This window comes from Helicoverpa armigera, chromosome 19, assembly GCF_030705265.1.
Source record: "Helicoverpa armigera isolate CAAS_96S chromosome 19, ASM3070526v1, whole genome shotgun sequence".
Lineage (NCBI taxonomy): Eukaryota > Metazoa > Arthropoda > Insecta > Lepidoptera > Noctuidae > Helicoverpa > Helicoverpa armigera.
This window is the reverse complement of record NC_087138.1, coordinates 4,794,240-4,814,629: the sequence shown is the minus strand read 5'-3', so window position 1 is coordinate 4,814,629 and position 20,390 is coordinate 4,794,240. Positions and strand designations below refer to the sequence as shown.

Here is a 20,390-nt window from a genome sequence, read left to right as displayed (position 1 = left end):
TGTAACGCTGTAAATGTAAGAAATATGTTGCTTTGCTTCTGCTTAAATCTGGAACAAAAAGTTACATTATGATTAATGGGAAATTATAATAAAAGCAATTTTTTACAGAAACTGTATAGATAGAATTGATGCCAGGGAAATGTAATTTTTCTCAGACATAAAGGGGACTACGTAAACATTATTTAAAAATGTTTGTCAACAATTCTGCAATTAAAAATAATTTCGCCTCGCACTGTATTAGGATCCCTCAGCGTTTAGATCACTATAATACCTCAAATACAACACGTTTAATCCCATCCTATTGTCACGGTCCCCCATCCAATGTGTGGGGTGCAGCTATACAAAGTTAACCGACACAAAATTAATATATACCGCCCAAATATACTTAACGGAATAATTTCCCTCACACTATTTTTAGGGTGGCAACACTGGCAACTTTTGCGCATGAAATAAGGTTGCATCTCCCGCCATTTGCGCAACGGTTATTAATAATATTGTATGCGTCTTTATTAGCCTATTGTTGCGATATTAGACACACTCAAGTATCACATTCGTCATTCTAAACGACGTTAGGGAGTCAAAGAAAAAAATGCTAATGGTTAATGCAATATTTATTAATAAATTTCACTGTAATCTCCTCAATCTATATGCACTTATATCAAGTAATAATTTATTTTACACTTAATCAAACTAAATTACATTACATACAACGTTACCGTAACGCCTCTACCACGTCCATATTGCATTTTTTAATGAAAATATATATTATAAATGTACATATTTATCAAGTAGTAATTAAATGATAGTTTGTGCTGTTAACCAGCACCAATGTGAAAGAAATGTGAGAATAATACAATGTTAAGTAGACCTATTCATTTTCTCTATACCGGTTTGTACAGTAAGTAATTTCAGTGCTGTTAATTTTAACAATTCGTCCAAAATTTTGGTGGCAAAGGAATCTTATAAATCTATATTTTAATCACAGCAATATTGACCTTAAATTTTACCAATAAATAATAAATTAATTCGTTTCAAGGTTTGCTAATGAACTTGAGTTGACACATTACGTACAACATCTATTTAGTAACAATATTATACAAGAATCATCACAATAGTAACAAACATGATTAGTTTGTATGACAAGTTGGTGAAGGCAGGGGTGTGAAACAAACGCTATAACGAAGCTCATTGCCACGTTTTTTCTCTATGGCATTAACATTTCGCACCCCTATTGCATACATCAAAGAAATAGAAAGGGTTGTGCACGCAAAGGGCGCATAACACTCGATTATTACAAACGTTGGCACAAACAATTTACATTTTATTTCCTGGCGAGCACATCTCGGCTGCCATTATAGAAACTTTCTCTACTCGACAATAGATGGCGCTGTTCTATATTTACAATTGCACGCTATTGTTTTACTAGCTTACTATTTATTGACCGTACGCAATGAAACATGCCTAGTTTAATATTTCGTATTTATTTATACATAGTGTTATGTTTAAGCAAATAATAAATTAAATAATAGAATTCGTTCGGCAGTGCACAGCACAATGTCATCGTGTACGGTCTTACGGCTTACGACTAAGTTTGAACATCATCAGTTGCCTCTTAATATTAAGGTGTAATCCGAAACTATTGTACAAACAAGAAAACAACTTGCACCATTTGAAATGAAATCTCACTACAAAGAAAATAAAATCGGTTTGTGAAACGAACGGTGTACATTAACAGTCTCTTGTAAACACTTACGATACTGAATTGTTTTGTTCTTGCAAATCTGCCGCCAAAACGTTGGCATCATGTCCGGCCGTCATGTTGATAGCTGCGTTCATAGACAAGTGCGCGTCGGCGTAGTTGTGCGCGATTTCGCCGCTAGATGGGGACTCAGGTATGTTGGTCGGGTTCTCAGGCATCGACAGAAGCCGATGCGGGAACCCGAATAGCTGAGATCACTGAAGCCGTCCCCAGTAGTTTGACGCGAGGTCTGGCCCTTGCGATGGTATTTGCACAGGCACGCTCACCCCCGCTGATATCACACCTATAGAATAAAAATAAGAAGGTTAATAAAGACTGCTTTAGACGAGATTATGTTGAGGGCCCTTTTATGCAAAAAGTGATCAATGGAATTTTCTAATTCCATTAGGACTGTGTTCTCATAACTATAAGCATATAAACTGTATTCTAATCAGTGATAGATAAAGAATATTACAAGACATTTCTGGAAAGTTCCAATTCTTATTGGCATCTGCTTACCTAATCTAATGTGAATTAATCATTGAACATACCTCATAAATATAGCTATTTCCCATCTCAATCCTAATCGTAATCGAAAATTCCTATTTCACGAGACAATTCGCAACCAATCAAGTTGTCCGTATCGACGGCACATGTTAACACAATCAAACGTGAAACCTATTAACGTCATGTATCAGTATCGGTCGGGCCATATGTCTAATAGGATTCCGATTGCATTCCGTTTATTACACACAATCGCGTTATCTGTGCACGGTAGGTCTGGCTCGATTATGTGACGTCGCGTCCGTCATGAAGCTAGCCGAATCACTACTCTGACGTAGCTGATGTGTTTGTAGCTGTTTATTTAGATGAGTGTTTGGTAGTAGTTTAGAACTACCTAGAATGTATTTACGTCGTATTAGATTAGAATTACAAAACACGACACAAAAAGAATGATTTCTCCAACTAGTAACGAGTGTCCAAATAGTAATACCTACAAAATTAGTCTTCAATCTCCGCAATCCGGGTTAAATCTATCATATCAGAGCAAAGCTTTTGTTTCACTTATTATCTATGATCCCTCAAAAAAATCCCCAATTACATAATATCACATAACAATGATTGTAAATGACATCACGAATATGTCGCGCGTCTAGATTTATGAAGCCCTTATTTCGATCGGCAGCGCCCCCGCGCGTGTGGCTGCCCGATAACAGTTTTCCGTTCCGCCGGCGTTGGTAAAGGGGTACCACCGTTTACATTCATTACACGTTATTATCGCCTCTAAACAGCTCCTGTGAGACTCGTTTAGTTCACTCAATGGTTTGTGTCCCTGCCCTCTAGTTTATGATCCTCAACTCGCCATTTTATACACGCTTTGTATGATAATACAGTACTAAAATGTAAACCGTTAAAAGCTTCCACATTCATCATTCAGGTTTTCTATAAAGTATCTTTGTTTTACCAAAAAATATTTCATGCAACGCATTTTCATGAAAAAATCTCGTACTCGGATCTAGATGAAAAATACCTCATACCCACTGAATTCGTAAAAGAACCGGAGCCAAAAAGCGAAAAGTAGAACAAATCCGCATTATTTAATACCGCACGAAGCTGGAAATGCACCCGTCGAAAGAGCGCAAAAGAGTAAATGAAACGAGAGCGTGCATTTTGAATTGTGAAAAACTCTTTTGTTCGCGGTTGGTGCTGGAAACTCGGCAGACGAACAATGCCGCGAAACGCCCCAAACAACAATAATTCATACCGCTTTCCGCCACCTACGGCTAAAAATGTCCGCCGCGTGATATATAATATCAAATGGAAAAGTTACGGCTTTTTAAAACAATAGCATTGCCAGCCCCTCACGGCTTAGTCTTTTTCTGAATAATACATTTTTGCTCTTGTTGTTTAGATACGTTTAGGTTGGTTGTTTAATTTAGAAACCTGTATTCAATGTCGTTTATATTCTCGCTTTTCCACTATCTATTAACAAAATCAATTTAAAAGCTATTTGTAAGGAACAGACAACGGCAAATCCAATCGGAGCATGAATACCTATTTTTTCCTTTTTCTCGTTTTTTGTTTCCCCCGTCATGTCGCGGTCTTGTGGGCGAGACGCCCCTTGCTCTTGACTCAGCGGTTTTTTTCTACATTTTATTACGAAGTTGGTAAATATTTTGCAAAGCTTCTCGTGCCGATTGCGTGGATTTTGTAACGTTTTCGTTACTGACAGGAATTAAGAGTTATGATGAGTAAGTACTGTAGATGTGTTTAATACATTTTGTTCATTTTGTTCACAGAAATCATAATGTAACCTAACTTTGAACCCATGTACATACTTATCTATGTACTTTTGGTTCGAGGTGAGGATTTTAAGTTACCTCTTTTGTTCACGTTAACGCCTTATCACAAAACAGAATATCAAAGTAAATCAAACTCACCAGTGCCAGCGGTTCCTTGAGGCTGTGAATACGCGGCATGCTGCTGATGAGCTGCCGGCGCTCTCGAGTAGCCTCCACTACCCAGCACGTCGCCAAACATGTACGGATAACCAGCGTCTCTCTGCTGCAGGCACGACGAAGTCAGCCCACCCGACATCGCGCTGTCGGAACCAAGCGCACTGTCAATGTCGTATACAGTGAAAAATATTGAAACGGCAAAATAAAGAGGAAATAAAAATAAACGTAACCGTGCTGTATTCTATTGATATGTTGTGCTTTTGGCTGTTTTGTTAATAATTTTCGTCATTTGACATTTGTGGCTGAATGATAAGATACATTCCACAATAAAAATAAACAATATTGTTTATGACTCTATACTTTAAGTATTTTTCTGCTAATATAACTAAAGAACTAAATAAAACGTCTCTCATTTCACTAGGTAAGTTAATTTGCTCGCGGACGAAAGCTGAAACTCGCAGTTCACTATTAAAAATCAATCGGTGGAAAGTCGGGCGACCTTCGTAGCGTCTCGGTGCATTGGCGGGAAACGCAAGGAGGCGCGACCTTTGCCGCTCGATTTCGCGCGCAATTTAATTAGTGTCGCTGCTCGATGATAGATGGCGATACTGTACGTTTAAAGGTTTTACTCATGTGAACAGATTTTATTTTAGATAGTTTTATTAGACGGGTCTTTTGTTTGCCTGTCTTTTAGTGCGCCCATTAAATGTAATAAATGGTTGATTTTTTAGGGCGATCAAGTCTTTTATGTATTTATTGTTACTACGAAGTAACTAAGAGCGCTATCACCCTTTTACATAGACGGCTCCCAATTCTTTTGAGTACCAAGAAAATCCCCCGAATTTTATATATATTCGTTTATCTAGCTAACACAGCCACATATGTAATACCTATTCACATAACAAAACATCACACACATATTAAGACACACCCGACACTAAAAAGTACCACCACTTTTACAAGCTACATTTTGTTTGCCTTACCTATAAGACTCGCCCATGGTAGCAATAGGTTGCGGGATGGGGCTGTACATAGAGTTAAAGCCTCCGTTGAGAGGCAGCCGCGGCGTCGGAGGCGCGGGGGGTGAAGCCGCGGGAGCATCGCGTCTTTGACTACGAAGCTTCTCTTCGCGACGCCACTTTGCTCGACGATTGGAGAACCAGACCTGTTGGAGAAAAGTGGGTTAGATTCTGGTATGAAGAAGTATGTGGTTGGGATAAGATTCCAATTCGTGTAAGATTCGTGTCTTTCAAGTCGGAATATTTTTCAGGTTGATTTTTCTACTAAGACTAATTCGACCTAAGTACAAGTCTATATGTTTAGTCTTCATTGCAGTATGTATACCTAAAGATGTGTTATATCATGAGAAAATGAGATAGTAAAGGATCGCACACAATAAATCGCTTAACTAACGCAAAATGTAAAACAAGAATCAACAATAAACTCCGCACAACAAGACTTCAAAACAAATTCAAGTGTAACTGAACATCTAAACAATTAAAACAAACGGAGCGTGGACACTATATTGTGACATTGAACTGCGTGAAACGGAACGCGGCCCCGGAAGTAGCCCTCACGTGCGCGCCACTTCCGCCGGGAGCTATGGCGACGACAATATGGCGCCGAAGCCTTCCCGCGCTTTGTGAAGGCGGGCAGAGTTGCCACTATTGTGCACAGTGTAACACCTATGTAATTCTCATGTATCTACATAATGTAGGTTTGTTGCTAGAATTACGTTAAAGGTTCACACATATTGCTTAAATCATTTTGAACGTAGAATTTGTGCCCGTTGGTTAACGTGTAGTAAAAAAAATTCTTTCTCGTGGCAATCCGTGAAGGTTTCCACTTTTCCCGTAAAATAATAGTAACGTAAATAAGCGGGTTTCACAGAAAAAAGGCCGTTCAAAGTTTGTGGAGGCAATACGTCATAATATTATTGCTCCGGTCTCCGACAGGATCGGCAAAATGTTGCCGACAATATTTTATTGGGGCCCTCGCGGACCAAGGCTGGGGTTGGAAAAGGCCGGGTGTACACTGGTGATTGTTACGCAAAAACCCCTGTGTTGTTAAGACTGTAGATTGGCTTAAAGTGTATTCGTTTATATTTTCAGTATTTATCATGATATCAGTGTAATTATTCACACAAAAAGATTAACGAAATATCACAGGTGTTTTACTAACGAAAAAGCTTGCTTTACGAGAATTTACAATTTAAATATTTTACCAAATTATCTGATAATGTACGGCTATAGTTGGTGTTCATACATAAGTTGTATGCAACTCATAATGAGTGTAATCGACACGCAGTTAAATAATGATGACAAATAATTGTTAATGCAGCATAAACACACATTTTCCTACATAGCCACGATACATTAATTTAATTAAAAGTGGAAAGCTTAAAATACACAAGCTCACGAACTAAGTAAAAAAACCTTAGTTTTCTATACATAGTTTTTTCTGGCAAAAAGAAAAGCAAAGAGCTAAAACTTTTGTCAAAACACAAAACGACAATGTTTCTTTTTTTACCCCAAAAACTGGCATTCCCGACTTGTGTCCCTTGCCTAACGTCACGCTAAAATATAGTGACGTGCCTCATTTTTTCCCGCCATCTATAGATATGCCGCCATGACAGCGATGACAGGCCTTTTTCCCGCCTCTCAGCTATTTCCCGTGGCCTTTTACAAATTGTTCTCCTACCCTCATAGTTGGGATGAAATAAAGTTACCGAGGGTTCCTTACCAAATGGGATTTCCCATAATTTGGTTACACAACCAACGAGTTACGGGCCGTAATTGTTTTTGCTTTTGAATTGCGCCATTATTAATACAGTAGGTATGGTTTATTTTAATTTATTAGTTCTCGTGTTGTTACTGTTTTAATTGCAGTTAGTTTTTAGTGAAGTTAGCTAATTAGTAGCAGTGGCCTGTTTTGTGGAAGCTTTAATGTAGGATTTGTTATTGAAATGTCATGATTACGTGTTGTTTTAATTTGTCACTGTAACTGTTATTTTGGTCGGGCGTAATGTGATTTTGTGGTGCTAATTAATTATTTTAACACGTGTTATCAAAACGCTAACCGGCATTTCATTTACATAGAGGTTAGGGGCTATATATTTTAATGTTCTTTTTTACAGTTTATATTCAGTATTAGGTTCATTTTAAAGAATTCAGTACGTAACCCACAAAACGGGCATTAGTCAAACAGCACAAAAACGTAGAAACAAGATAAATCAGAACACATTTCTAACACCACGAAATCTCTACCTACATTTACTCAAGATTTCCCAACGCTCCTAATTCCGCCTTATTGCTCACGAAATAGAATTGAATTTGGCTTGTTTTAATAGTAAAAATGTTTGTGCGGCAATGGGTGCCAATTTTTCAAAACACCGCCCCTCCCCCCGCGGCCGGAAACGCACCCCCCGCATCCTGTAAGCCTTGGGATCGATACACACCCCAGCTATTGTAACTGTGGCCACGTGGAAAATATTCGGGATAATTCTCATCTTTATATTTTATTGTTGATGGATATTAAAAATTGTTTTAAAATAAAAAGTTGTTTGTTTATAGATATAAATATCTGTTTAGTTAACTGATAAATAGAAATATCTTTTTTTTAACTATGTGCCTACCAATATAATATTAGGAATCTTGAATATCTACAGAGATTTGTCTAGTCATATTTTCCTAAAGAACTCGTAGACCGATGAAGCTTCTTTGTAACCAAGCTAAAGGAGAACAACATGTTTAGCTATTTTCTCTCTTTATCAAGAAATATCTCATCCTTCTATCAAAATAATCATGGGCGCACGGTAAACTGTACAGTTTGACACAGCCTTGAACCCGCAACACGTGGGTCTCGCCGAATTCCAAATTGTGTTCACGCTACTCCTTAAAAGCCTAGCTCTTTGACTGTGCAACCAAAATAGGACTTTATCCCACACAGTTAGAGTTCAATCAAGCTTGCAGTGAGCATTCTTAGGACAGGGCTGTGTTCCGCGTCTGATATTGCCTTCGACGCGTATTTATTTTGATGTTGGAAATATGGAATTTTCTGAGTATCTGTTTTGTACGTTTGGAAAACTACTACGCTGTTTTGGTGTAAGATTATTCATCTTTCTGTTCTGAAATAAGCTTTTCTATCCTTAATGGTATGTGCAGCTTCGATCTTTGGTAAGAAACAAACTAGATACTTAGTAATAAACTATATAAAAGGAAAGACAATAAATAGTCAATTCATAAATCTGTTCGTAACCTAAAGAAACCACAATTAATTATTTTTACAACAACAGTTTTACATCCAAACTTTCACCTTCCTTACAAAATTCTCTATATGTATAAAACTACCTACATACAACATACAAGAGTGGCAAGTACTTGTTGACCCTACGAGCTATGTGATAGCCCCCCACGAATGTTAACTAAGGCCGAGACGAGAGGTTAATGTAACAGCTTAGCCCCGACTCCCGCTGAAAACAATGTCGACCGCCATCTTGCTTTTTTTACTTTTTTCGCACAGAGAACAAGAAAACTCCGGCGTTGGAACTTTCCTACTTTTCATGTTTCACTCAAGTTTTAGTTTTTTGTGTCTGCTTCCGAATTAATATTCTTTTACTTTCGCACTTCTGTTTATTTTTAGGTGCTTTGAATTTTGAATGATTTCACTGTTTCGACGCGTCGTGTTCAAATTGTAATATCAAAAATATCTGCACCGAAATCAGTGACTTACGTAAAAGATTTAGGGATCGTCTTTTAATAATTAAAACAAATGACCTAAAATCCAAATTAATATCAGCATGACACGCTACAAAAATAGCACTTTATCCTAATTCGATTTATGACATTACAGTAAAGAGGTTGAAAACTTAAAAGGTTTGCAGTCAAAATCACATTAGAGCATTTTAAAACTTGCGCCAACTTCTACACTTTGATAAATGACTTTTTAAACTGTTGGCAACACTAAGTGCGTCGCGTTAAGTGGAATAGAACATTGTTTACCCTATATTATTTCAAAAGGGTGTGGGTTCTAAAATCATTTTAGAATTTGAACTATTTTTTACACTCTTGCTTCATTCAGAAAAAAAAATGCTTCTTCTCCCACCTATTATAATGCTCAACACCTTCCTAGCTCTACGAAGTATGTACGTTACATTCGCTTAATTTATAAAACATCCGTCGAAATAATTGAAATATCACATTAACACATAATTAATTTATTCATCACTCCATTCCCGAAAAATATTGCACGAATTACCATTGAACGCCAATTCATTCACCAAAAAATATTTACCTTCCCCAAAATGGAATACATTACCAAAAAATCACACTAACTAACGTAATATTTATTACTCTTATTAATTGCTCCGCATTAATGATAAACAAACATTCCCGGGGAAGAACAAACATGGTTCGTTGAAAAATTCAGACAATAAAAACAATGTCGGGCATATTACCGCGTAGTTTTCCCAAAATATTTACTTTTGCTATGTAATAAGTACATGCTCTGCTATAATGTTAGCCACCCTTGTTTTTTTAACATGTTTACTGAAGACGCATCTACATACTGGGTAGCTACGCAAACAGACAGTGTAAACAGGCCCTTATGAACGCATCCCCAATAAAGCTCTTGTCCGATTTTATTTATAAATCCTTTTGAACGGTGTACGTACATGAAATTATTATATTGGATTTTTATTGAACAAGCTACGTCCCTACATAAAAAATAAAAACTGTTCAAAACTGCGTTTTATTAAAATCCATTCGTGATAGTCACAAAAAAGTTTTTCGTTTTTTTTTTAACTTAAGCACACACAAAAAAGTGTGATTAAACAGGAAGATCAAATCCGTGAAAAATACTAGTAAAGCTTTAAATTCTTAACTAATGTTAGTCAAAGAAGTTTAAAATACGTGTTAACGATGACATATCGATACAGCCACCTTACCGCGGTGTAAACTGGATTTTATTTTACCTGGATACGTGCCTCAGGCAATCCGATCTTTTCAGCCAATCTTTCCCGCGCGAACACATCCGGGTAGTGCGTCCGCTCGAATTCTGTACAACAAGAAGAATGATTAGCAACATTTTAAATAGGTAGTATAATAATTTACATAGAAAATGGATCACAAACAGAGCTAAAAAAAACGACTGAAAAGGTAAGAACGTGGGTAGGTAAGTATGTCACATTTTAGTGGCAAAAATATGGGACGTTTAATAATTTACATCACCCCAGAAATACTCTGCAATTATTAATGACAGCTCTTTTACATAACTATTGATCTAGTCATTTACAAAAACCAATACCCCAGAAATGGTATGAAATTATGAATGAAAGCTTTTTACACAAAAGTGACGAATGACACTTTTCATCTTCAAATAGCAAATCCTGACTTAACAGCAGTCAAAAAATCTAAAGCTCAACTAAAAATAACCTCTCAATCACTAAGGCAATAAACCAACACGATACGAGAACAAGCAAACAAACAAACAAACACAGAATAAGTAAGATTAATACATGGTGACATCAATAATTGGGCCCACTGCCACCGTCCGAGAGGAGAGCAAACATCGGGGGACCATATTTATTTACTTACTAATAACCGTGTTATAGCAAACAATAAATAAGATGAAAAGGACATTGGGAAATAGGTTTATGAAGACTCCAGGGACTTATTGACTGGTGAAGGGAACGATTTTGTGAATGTGACTGCGACGGTTGTAAGGGGAATTTTTGTTGCTGTGATTTGAGAAACTGAAGATTATGGAATCTTTGATAAGCAAAACAGTAATATTATAGAAGGGTCAGACTTTTAAAATAGACGGTAGATACTCTGGTTGTATGGCTGAAAGGAAATTAAGCCGGTATCACCGGAATGAAAGGTAGGTATTTTAAGTATGTATGAGCTAGTTTAGAGAGTAACCCCCTTACTTATAAACGTGAATTAAATATAAGTAATACTTAAGGGCTGTTTAAGAAAATTCTTACTTATAAACGTTGCTTAAGCATGTCTTAACTAACATTTAATCACTACTTAAGACTTTAAGTAGTGATCAGTTGCTTAGAAGGTGATTAGAGATTTTATAAGTAAGGGGGTTAGTTTTTTATTTCGACAGAGTCCAGCCATACTTTGTCACCATTAACTTAATTGTTTTCTGCAATATTTTGATCTCTATTATATTTCTCTGTTCACCATATTATCGAGTCATTCCTTCAGTAAAAAGTTGGTAATTATTCAAACTAGCGTCTTACCTTTCTCAAGGCTATCTATCTGGTCATTAGTGAAGGATGTTCGGTTCCTCTGCAGCTTCCTCTTGAGTCGTAACCTCATCTGCGAGTCCTCGTCTCCTGATGACGCGTGTTCACTATTGCCGTCTGACCCAGCCTCCGATTGTAAGGGATCTGCTGGAGAATTCATATTGGTTAATACCTGAAGAACCTTAGAAAAATGTTTTATAGGACAGTTTCTTACAAAAAGAGTCCGAGATGACAAACCTATGTGTTGGTTTATCAGGTAAAAGAGGACACAATCCATACATCGAAAACGGAGACGTAAGGAAAATATGCAGAAAATAAAAATGGTTTGTGCTGAGCCTGTGCCATCCCCTGATATAAAAGCAGACTGCATCACGGCTATTAGACTCTAAACTGAATAACGCAGGAGTCATCGACAAAATGTTTGACATACAAAGCGAAGCCGGCTCTTCATCATAAACTATTAACAAAGCGCTCTACAAAACGTCGCACTCGACGACTATCAAGCAAATGCGTCAGCAGTATTGCACAAAATTACCCCTCAGAAAAATTACATTATAACCAGTCATCCTGACCCCTCAGTACCAACAATTTGTCCCCACGAAGGGACCGAGTTACACCGGTTGTTTACTACCCTCAAAGTAAGGGTGATAGCGAAATTAAACGTTACTCGTAATGTTGTCGACATGCCTCCAGCTAATTGATTAATTTGCTTTATGGTCGGAGCACTTGAGTCCGGGGCTCGATTCCCGGATCGGTAATGTGCGCACGGGTTACTGATTCCGTTCAATGGACGCACTGTTACGCAATCTGTCACATTTTTCTGATGATACGCCGATGTTGTTTGGGCGTGTAGCTAATATAAGTAATGGAAGTTAACATTGCGTGACTTTCAGTTAAGATATGGCGACTAAGGCCCGGTTGTTCGAAGCTCGGTTACGTCAAGGTTAGGGTTAAATTGTAGTTAAAGTAAAATTGACAGGGTTTAAATTCAAAAAGCGTGGTTTAACGTTAAAATTTCATAACAAAAATGTCAAATTAACCGTGGTCAAAAATGACAACGGTAAAATTTTAACTTTAACTTTACCGTAACGTACGAACAACCGGGCCTTACATTAATCATGCTACCAAAGGTTTAACAGAACCTTTTGGCAATGCCATTTGGTATTAATAACTGGCACACACAGAGATATCTTAATAAAAAAAGAAAGATAAGAGCAGCGTCAAAACACGACACATTTTTGCTGTCTGACGGCTTCGATATTCAATACAGAATTTAGGCTAAAACTAAACAAAAGTGCACGCCCGAATGTTATACAAAAACGACAAAATTGTAACACACTCGGTGTAAACGCCACACTTGAAACATGATTGATGTGCGACATTCGCTAGCAAAACGTGGCGGGCTTTCCAATCGGTTGACAATTTTGATTGATCGCGCGTCGCAGTCGCTTGTGTGCGCCCGCCCTTAGGACAACGACACCTCTAATGAGATTGTGTTTACAAACGAGCGATTTGTTTTATTTTGAAGCGATTTTAGTTTGTGCGTTAATGGGTGTTTGAAGTTTGGATGTAAGAAGAATTTTAAGGATATAATGTGTTGCTATGATTATTCAGTAGAACAGTGTGTACCTACAAGGTAAAAATGTTCTCAGAGAACAATAACTTGCCAATGATAAATGAAAACATTCCTTTGTCACACACAGATATTACCACGAAGCCAACAATCAACATTTTCATTATTTATTACCGTTTCCCGGAGAACATAAAGGGGAGGGTATTCATTAAAAAAATCAATTCTGTCGACGACGGTACTTAACCACAATTCCGCCAATAACGACCTACAAATGATCGAAGAAAAAACTTCCTCTATCCAAGAGAAAGGCCTCGAAGGGCGGGATGAAACACGAAAAATACATAAGAGAAAATAATAGTAGTAAGAAAATAAGAAAAGGAACGAAATAAAAGTGGGGGTGGAAAAAAATTGGAGAAAATAAGCACAAAGGGGAGTGAAGAAAGTCGGCAGTCGGGGAGATAAAGCGAATTGGAGTTATCGGGGCGAAACACGACGGCCGTAGGTGGGGGCCGATTGCCGGCGCGCGATTATGTGAGATCGATACTGTCACTCAACCGCGCGGGCCCGGCGACAAGCGACCACCGGCATTATACAACCTGTTTAGGATATTATTGGACAACAAAATTGATAAAAATAATCTCGTTCCGTTTGTCAAGATTGAAGCATTCAAAAAAATTCAGGTCTTTACTGTATCTGACCACGTCTATGTACCGCAAGTACCTAATGATAGGTATTAGTTATAGGTACGAAAAGATAAAGTGTTGGTTTAAGTCAAACAGTAATTTAGGAAAATTCGTTATTTACGTAGCTTCTACTGTACTCTGATCTAATCCTTTTTAGCGTATGTATTTGCTAATAAAATTACAACTTAACATTCTTCTTTCACTATACCTAAAGGTATATTAAATCAAGTTTCTAATCGCTACCGCGTATAACTTGCGCCGTATCCCGGAGAACAAGCTCTTGCGGCTGGACAAGGCGCGATCCGCCTAATTCGCTACGCTTCCGCGAATAAATATTCTTCGGATACATTTCTTTACTTTGCCACGTGGAAATATACATAATGACTTGTTTCAAGGTTCCTTGGTGAGGTAAAAAGCGATTTGAAGAACTTCAAGAGCAAATTATTATTTTCACCATGTTACCCAGCTACGAATCTTCAATTTGGGGAAATAATGATCAATTTCAATTTGTATCGAGTAATTTTAAGATGACATAAAAGAACGCCCTAAATAAAATAATACATTTATCTAAATAAATCGCCAAATTAATGCTCAATACTTTAACTTACACGCCCTAGTGAAGACATGATAATAACCAATTATGTATGACCCCATATGGGGACAATTGTACCGTTTATCTGATACATTGTACGAGCGTCTGGGGAGAGCTGGCGTCAAGATAGATTTGCTTGTTTTGTAATCAACCGGTCACTAAATGTCCTCGACGTGGCCATCTGAATTACTTAGCGTGGGGCTGATAACGTCTAGTTTTTATTATTGTTGGTACAAGTGGGGGCAATTCGGGTAATTTTCTTTAGGGTTGAGGGGTAATAGATTAACTAAAGTGTGTTGTACTTTTATTAGTCCAAAACATTGTTTAATTAAAGGTCTTACTTTAATCTAACAGCGCATTCTGTTAAAATGGTGTTGTCAATAATAACCCAGTGTTTAAAACAAACCCCAAATCGGTCCAAAATATCCCCTCATAATTTCACAAAATGATTAATTGCAACGAATCGCTACTGAATGGGCGATTCACGATACTAAACGCATAATTGCGATGTAATACAATCTGTAACACGTGTTTCGAGCAACGAGCACACTTTACATGTTAAAGTCAATTACGTAACTACACTTGATGTGAACCCACTTTGGGAACTGGATAAAAAAGCCATTGTTTTACACTAACGACCTCAAGAGTGCTCAACTTTGAGCGACTCGTTTGAAATTGATAGTTTTTGTTTTATTGAGTTCGAGGTGACACCTGGGACTTTTTCTCTTTTAAAGGGTATTTAATTTTATGTATTAGTCCCTTGCAAAGTTTTAGTCGATAGTTTGATCGGGCTCATAAATCAGTATGGAAACGAATGGCGCACATTACCACAATGACTAAAAAGTTTGATTGAAGGAATCAGGATTATCTTCAAAATGAAATATCGAAAATATCAACGAGCCACCGAATGAACTATTTATTTAGTAGGAAATTAAAAAATACTGTAGGATCCAAAAAAAATCGAAAGCCTCGTTTTTGGTATCATAGATTAATTCCAACTCTTTGGAATACGCCATTCAAGTAAACAGTGCTGCATACATTGCAAGGCCATCATAGTTTTTACCCATAAAGTAAATAACCACTAGAGAGCGCACTCGCCAATTTCTTCTAAGAACACGACTCACCACTGCGGGCGGGGGGACGCGGCATAATCCGCGGCTACTATTGGTCAGTTCACGGTCGCTACTAAAGGATCGTACTGATCGTAGCCTTATAGTACGCGCAAAATCACTAACTTTTGGCGAGCGTCGGGGCACTGTATGCGCAGTCAAGTGGTTTTATAGTCTTTGTTTTTACCCAACGAATTTAGAATGCGATCGAAACAAATTGAATGGAGTAAAACTGCGTGTATAACTAGTATAAACACGAATGATTTGCCAACAGCCGCATCGCGTCACTGGTTCGCCACTAGCAAATATTTGTTCCCGAACATACCTAACTGGATCTGTTGTGTACGTTTAAAAATTGTTCAAATTTTATCGCGACTGATATTTCGCGGACAGTTTTGATATTGACGAAGCTGTGTGAAACAAAGTAACGGTCGACCGTTTTGTGCATAGTTTAATGTTCGTTGCGAACAGAGGTGTCGATTTTTTGTGTTGTATTCTTGTGTCCGATTTTTGATTAAATGAATCTGCAGTAAACTTTTCAGTATGTAAACTTCAGTTGTATTTTTATTAATATTGCAAAATCTTAACGCCCCCAGAGTAACCGCATTTACAAAGATGCTTATCTTTTTCTAATTCTCTTGAATCTTGATATGTACCTATACATAGACGAAACAATCGCATTCGGTGTATTACATAATTACTATAACAATATTAATATGAAGATCCCAAATCAATTATAATGTGAAGACCGTCAAGTATATTAGCGATTGATTAGCGCCAACCATTGTGGCCAGCGTGTTTGTCTCGGCACCACTGTGCTAATTCTATTGTGTACTCGTATATCAGAGAGCGACACACAAACAATTTGCCCAATTATTTGTGCCATGTTCCACTGGACAAATATTGGTCAATTTTGTGTGGTTCGTTGGATTAGACACACACGACTGTTGTTTACTTTGTTACAGTTTTTTTAGAAGTTACTATTAGTACCTAATTGATGGTTTTAGTTTTTTATATTATTTTTTTTAGTAAATATTAAAAAAAAAATAATAGGTAGGTATAGTACTGTAGTTATGGACTGTGAGAAGGTTATCGTTTTATAACTTTTTGATAAATGAATTTGTTTTATAACTTTTTGGTATTGCAAAAGCATGTCGGCATCAAAGCAATTGTAACTTTTACTAAACAAAAAGAACACCAATTCCGTAGAACTGTATAGAATAGTATCGAACACACTATTTGACTCCCAAATCAACGGGAAAAAGTGTAACAGCCGAGCCAGTGCCTACAAAATTGGAAAAAACGCGTAACACATCAAAACACGTCGCATTTCCAACACGTAGATATGTAGTCTGTTACAACGAGCGTCAATCACACTCGCGAGAGAGCTTTTTGTGCGAAAATACATCGGCCGTTTTTATATTTTTTTCCATTTTGTATACTTCCGAAACATTGGGCGAAGCTACCGAACCGTGAGGAAAACAGTGCGTCGAATATTAAAAATGTGTTGTGGGGCGATATGTACCAGCGGCAGTGGGCATGTGGTACCATTCATATCGTTGAGTTGAATCGTCTAGTTCGTCTCGAATCGCCAAATCTCTTTAGTGATTACTTTATACAACTTCTTTTCATCATTAATTGAAGACATGTTTTGTAAGAAAATCCACAGGACTATCAGACGTGAAAAACAAAATCTTCATTTATATAAGGTACGTAGATATGAAGGCAGGGGAAAGAGAACCTTCAAGTCCACAAACTAATATATAACAATAATTCTGTACCATATGGGGATTCGTAATTTCGGTAAAAACATATTTGTGCCGTAGCCGACAGGCCGTGGGCAATAAAATGCCCCTTCGTATATATTCGGACTGGCATTGGTTGGGCCGTACTTTACATACGCCGGTAAAATATATTCCGGTATATCTGCTATGTAGATAGATGTTTTTATGTCCGACCTTTTTGGGTTCTCCCTTCCTCTATGAAAATTATTACTATCAAATGTGATATTGCGATATTAAAATTTAGAGTTTAGGAGCTCGTGTGTGTCTTCATATGCAGCAAAAATGATTATGTTTAGAAGTTTTTCGTCAAAATATGCTGCCCTCTAAATTCCCATTCCCCTAGTATTCAGTACAAAAACCGTCAAATGAAATCAAGCGCTAAAAATGCCGCTTCTTCTTACAGATACTCGTACAACTCCAGCTCAGTAAAGCACCTTTCAAAATCGAATTTATAAAACTGAATGCCGTTGCTGGAGTTAATTAAGCCGTGCCCACCCTCCACAAATATACACAACACAGTAATATTTGAAGTGTAAAAAGCATTCGCCATTTTATAGTGTTCCCAGCGATGTCTGGCCTTTGTATGTGTATGTGTTATTTTATGCCGTCATTAAAATTTTGTGATTTCGCTTTGTTTGATTGTGTTAATTACTTGATTGAGTTTGATAAGGATGTGCAGTCTGGAGATATTTTTTATTGTGAATGTATTTGTTTATGGCTTTTGAACTTTGACTTTATGAAGAATTGCAATTACGCTGTGCAATTGTTTCTTTTACTCAAAATGCGTACGGCAGAAGCTAACATTTTTCAAAACAAGTGATGCAATCTACCTATCTGCAAAAAATGACTCAAAAAACTTTAAAAATCCCAAAAATCTCACACAATAACACCCTTTATCAATCATCCCATTCTCAAAGTCGACGAAAACTTGTGCCGATTTGGATCCAACTTGGATCCAACGGTGAGAGGACAAAACAAAAGTGTAGCCTTACGTACTTAGGAGTTCTCTGCTGGCTCGTCGGTGCAAACTGGGATACTATTCGGGTCACGTACTGTGGGCTAAACAACGCGCACACGTGAAAAGTATGAAGAAAACTTAGTTGGCAATGTGTGGGGGAATGCAGAAGTGTAGTCGGGAAATTGTGGTATTTTCTTGCGGTTGTAAAAGATGTCATAGCATTTATACGAGAAAAATCTATGGAATTTTTAAACCTATACCTAAGTAAGGAAGACGACTTTGCAAAAGCTTGGATACTCTGTCCCAAAATTCTCAAAAATACTTCTTAAGACGTGGCTTTTTTCTTCGCGATAAAGATTTTTAACATTACACTATAAGACATTGATACTCCGAAACAGCTCATCCAACCCCTTTAACTACATCCAATATACAATTAAACTATCCGAACTAATACTTCTGATTTTCCTCTTGAACGCCAGGGTTCAGAGAACGGAGGTTCACTTTGAAGGAGTGTGGAGTCAAGGGGTTAATCCGCACAGCTGACCTGTGATCTTCAGGTCATTTTTGAAAGGAGACCTCTCACTTGAGTGGGTTTATTAGCATCCGACGCACGATGTGACTGAACACAGTTTGTGGGTAGTTTAAGTTTTATACGAGGATTTCGGAAGACTGGGAGATTTTAAGTTTTGTAATGAAATGAAATGAAATGAAATGAAATGAAATGAAATGAAATGAAATGAAATGAAATTGTTTATTTTGCAAGTTGGACATTACATCACTTTTACACGTCATTTTAAGAACGCTGAGGCCGGCATTTCCTAACTGACTGATCCCTGAGAAGAAACGCCGAAACAAACTCAAGGGTCATAGTCTCTTTTAAAGTCCAAACATGTTATAAATGAAATAATTATGTGTGAGTGTCACCATGTACGCGGTCTGGAATGGCCTTTTGAGGAAAGAGCCACATCAGGCTGGAGCTGACCAGTCCCAACAGACGGCACGCATGCATCAGTCGTCGTGTAGCTCAACCATATCTTAGGGAGCTCAACGACCTGTCACACGACGATACCAGATCTGCAGAACATTTGCGTAGGCCATTTAAAATTACTCAAACCCGCCAGACAGTATTTATGTTATAAGAATATATAATGTTGCTCGCATACACGATACTCACATTCACAATAATAATAATAAATTAAAAAAAAAAAAATACAATTATAACATATAAATGTCAATAAAAAGAATGTCATTAATAAAAGTTATCTGATGATAGTAATATTTAAATGTCAAAAGTAACAATACACAGGCATTTAAAAAGATATCACTCACTAAGCGAGCAGCTCATTCCCAAGCTTCTTTATCATTTAAATAATCAGATATTTTGTAATATCCTTTTTCAAGAGTTTGGATTTTATATGATTTTTAAATTTCCTGATAGGTAAGTCACGAACCGCTTTGGGAAGTTTATTGTAAAAGCGTATACATTGACCCATGAACGAGTTGCTTACTCTGTGGAGGCGAGTAGCATGTACAGCGAGATTATGTTTATTCCTAGTATTTATGCTATGAACATCAGACATTTGAACAAAGTTAGAAATGTTTTTACGAACGTACATTAAATTTTCAAAAATATATTGAGAGGCAACAGTCAGAATGTTTATTTCTTTGAATTTCTCTCTGAGAGAAACTTTTGGGCCCAGATTATAAATGGCTCGAACAGCTCTTTTCTGTAGAATAAATATAGTTTCAACATCCGCACAGTTTCCCAAAGGAGAATCCCATACGTCATTGAACTATGAAAGTAACTAAAATAAACTAATCTGGCTGTGTCCACATCGGTGATAAGTCGGATCTTTTAATAGCATAGGCGGCTGAACTAAGCCTTCCTGACAATTTAACTATATGTGGGCCCCATTGAGTTTGGAATCAACGGTCAAACCAAGAAATACCGTTGACTCAACAGGCTTCAACTCTACTCCATTTAGTTGTACATTGGTGTGTAACTGCCTTACGTTAGGCGTTGAGAATTTAATTAACTTCGTTTTAGATTCATTTAAAGAAGATTATTGACATTAAACCAATGAACAACCTTTGAGAGTGCATTGTTAACTTCGTCAAAATTGTCGAGTTGGCGCTTGATTTTAAAACGAGTGAAGTATCATCGGCAAACAACACAATCTTGTGATTATCCCTTACGTGATAAGGGAGGTCATTAATATAAATAAGAAACAAAAAAGGG

General features: G+C 37.3%; 2 protein-coding genes across 12 annotated transcripts in view; one reads left to right on the top strand and one right to left on the bottom strand.

The window, feature by feature from the left end:
* LOC110372955 (E3 ubiquitin-protein ligase goliath) overlaps positions 1–20,390 on the top strand; it is a 470,889-nt gene that overhangs the window by 51,764 nt on the left and 398,735 nt on the right. The gene's annotated exons all lie outside the window — the stretch shown is intronic.
* Positions 594–20,390, bottom strand: part of LOC110372990 (paired box protein Pax-6) — a 61,414-nt gene continuing 41,617 nt past the window's right edge. For 3 of the 7 annotated variants that reach the window (XM_049841336.2, XM_021330055.3, XM_021330056.3), the window contains exons 6-10: positions 11,447–11,599; positions 10,169–10,251; positions 5,181–5,362; positions 4,180–4,358; positions 594–2,042 (exon numbers count right to left, since the gene is read on the bottom strand). In XM_049841336.2, the coding sequence (XP_049697293.1) occupies positions 1,954–2,042; positions 4,180–4,358; positions 5,181–5,362; positions 10,169–10,251; positions 11,447–11,599 (686 nt within the window). In that variant the 3' untranslated portion in view covers positions 594–1,953. The remainder of the gene's footprint in view (positions 2,043–4,179; positions 4,359–5,180; positions 5,363–10,168; positions 10,252–11,446; positions 11,600–20,390) is intronic. The other 4 variants (XM_049841334.2, XM_021330057.3, XM_049841335.2 and 1 more) reach the window with 3 other exon arrangements.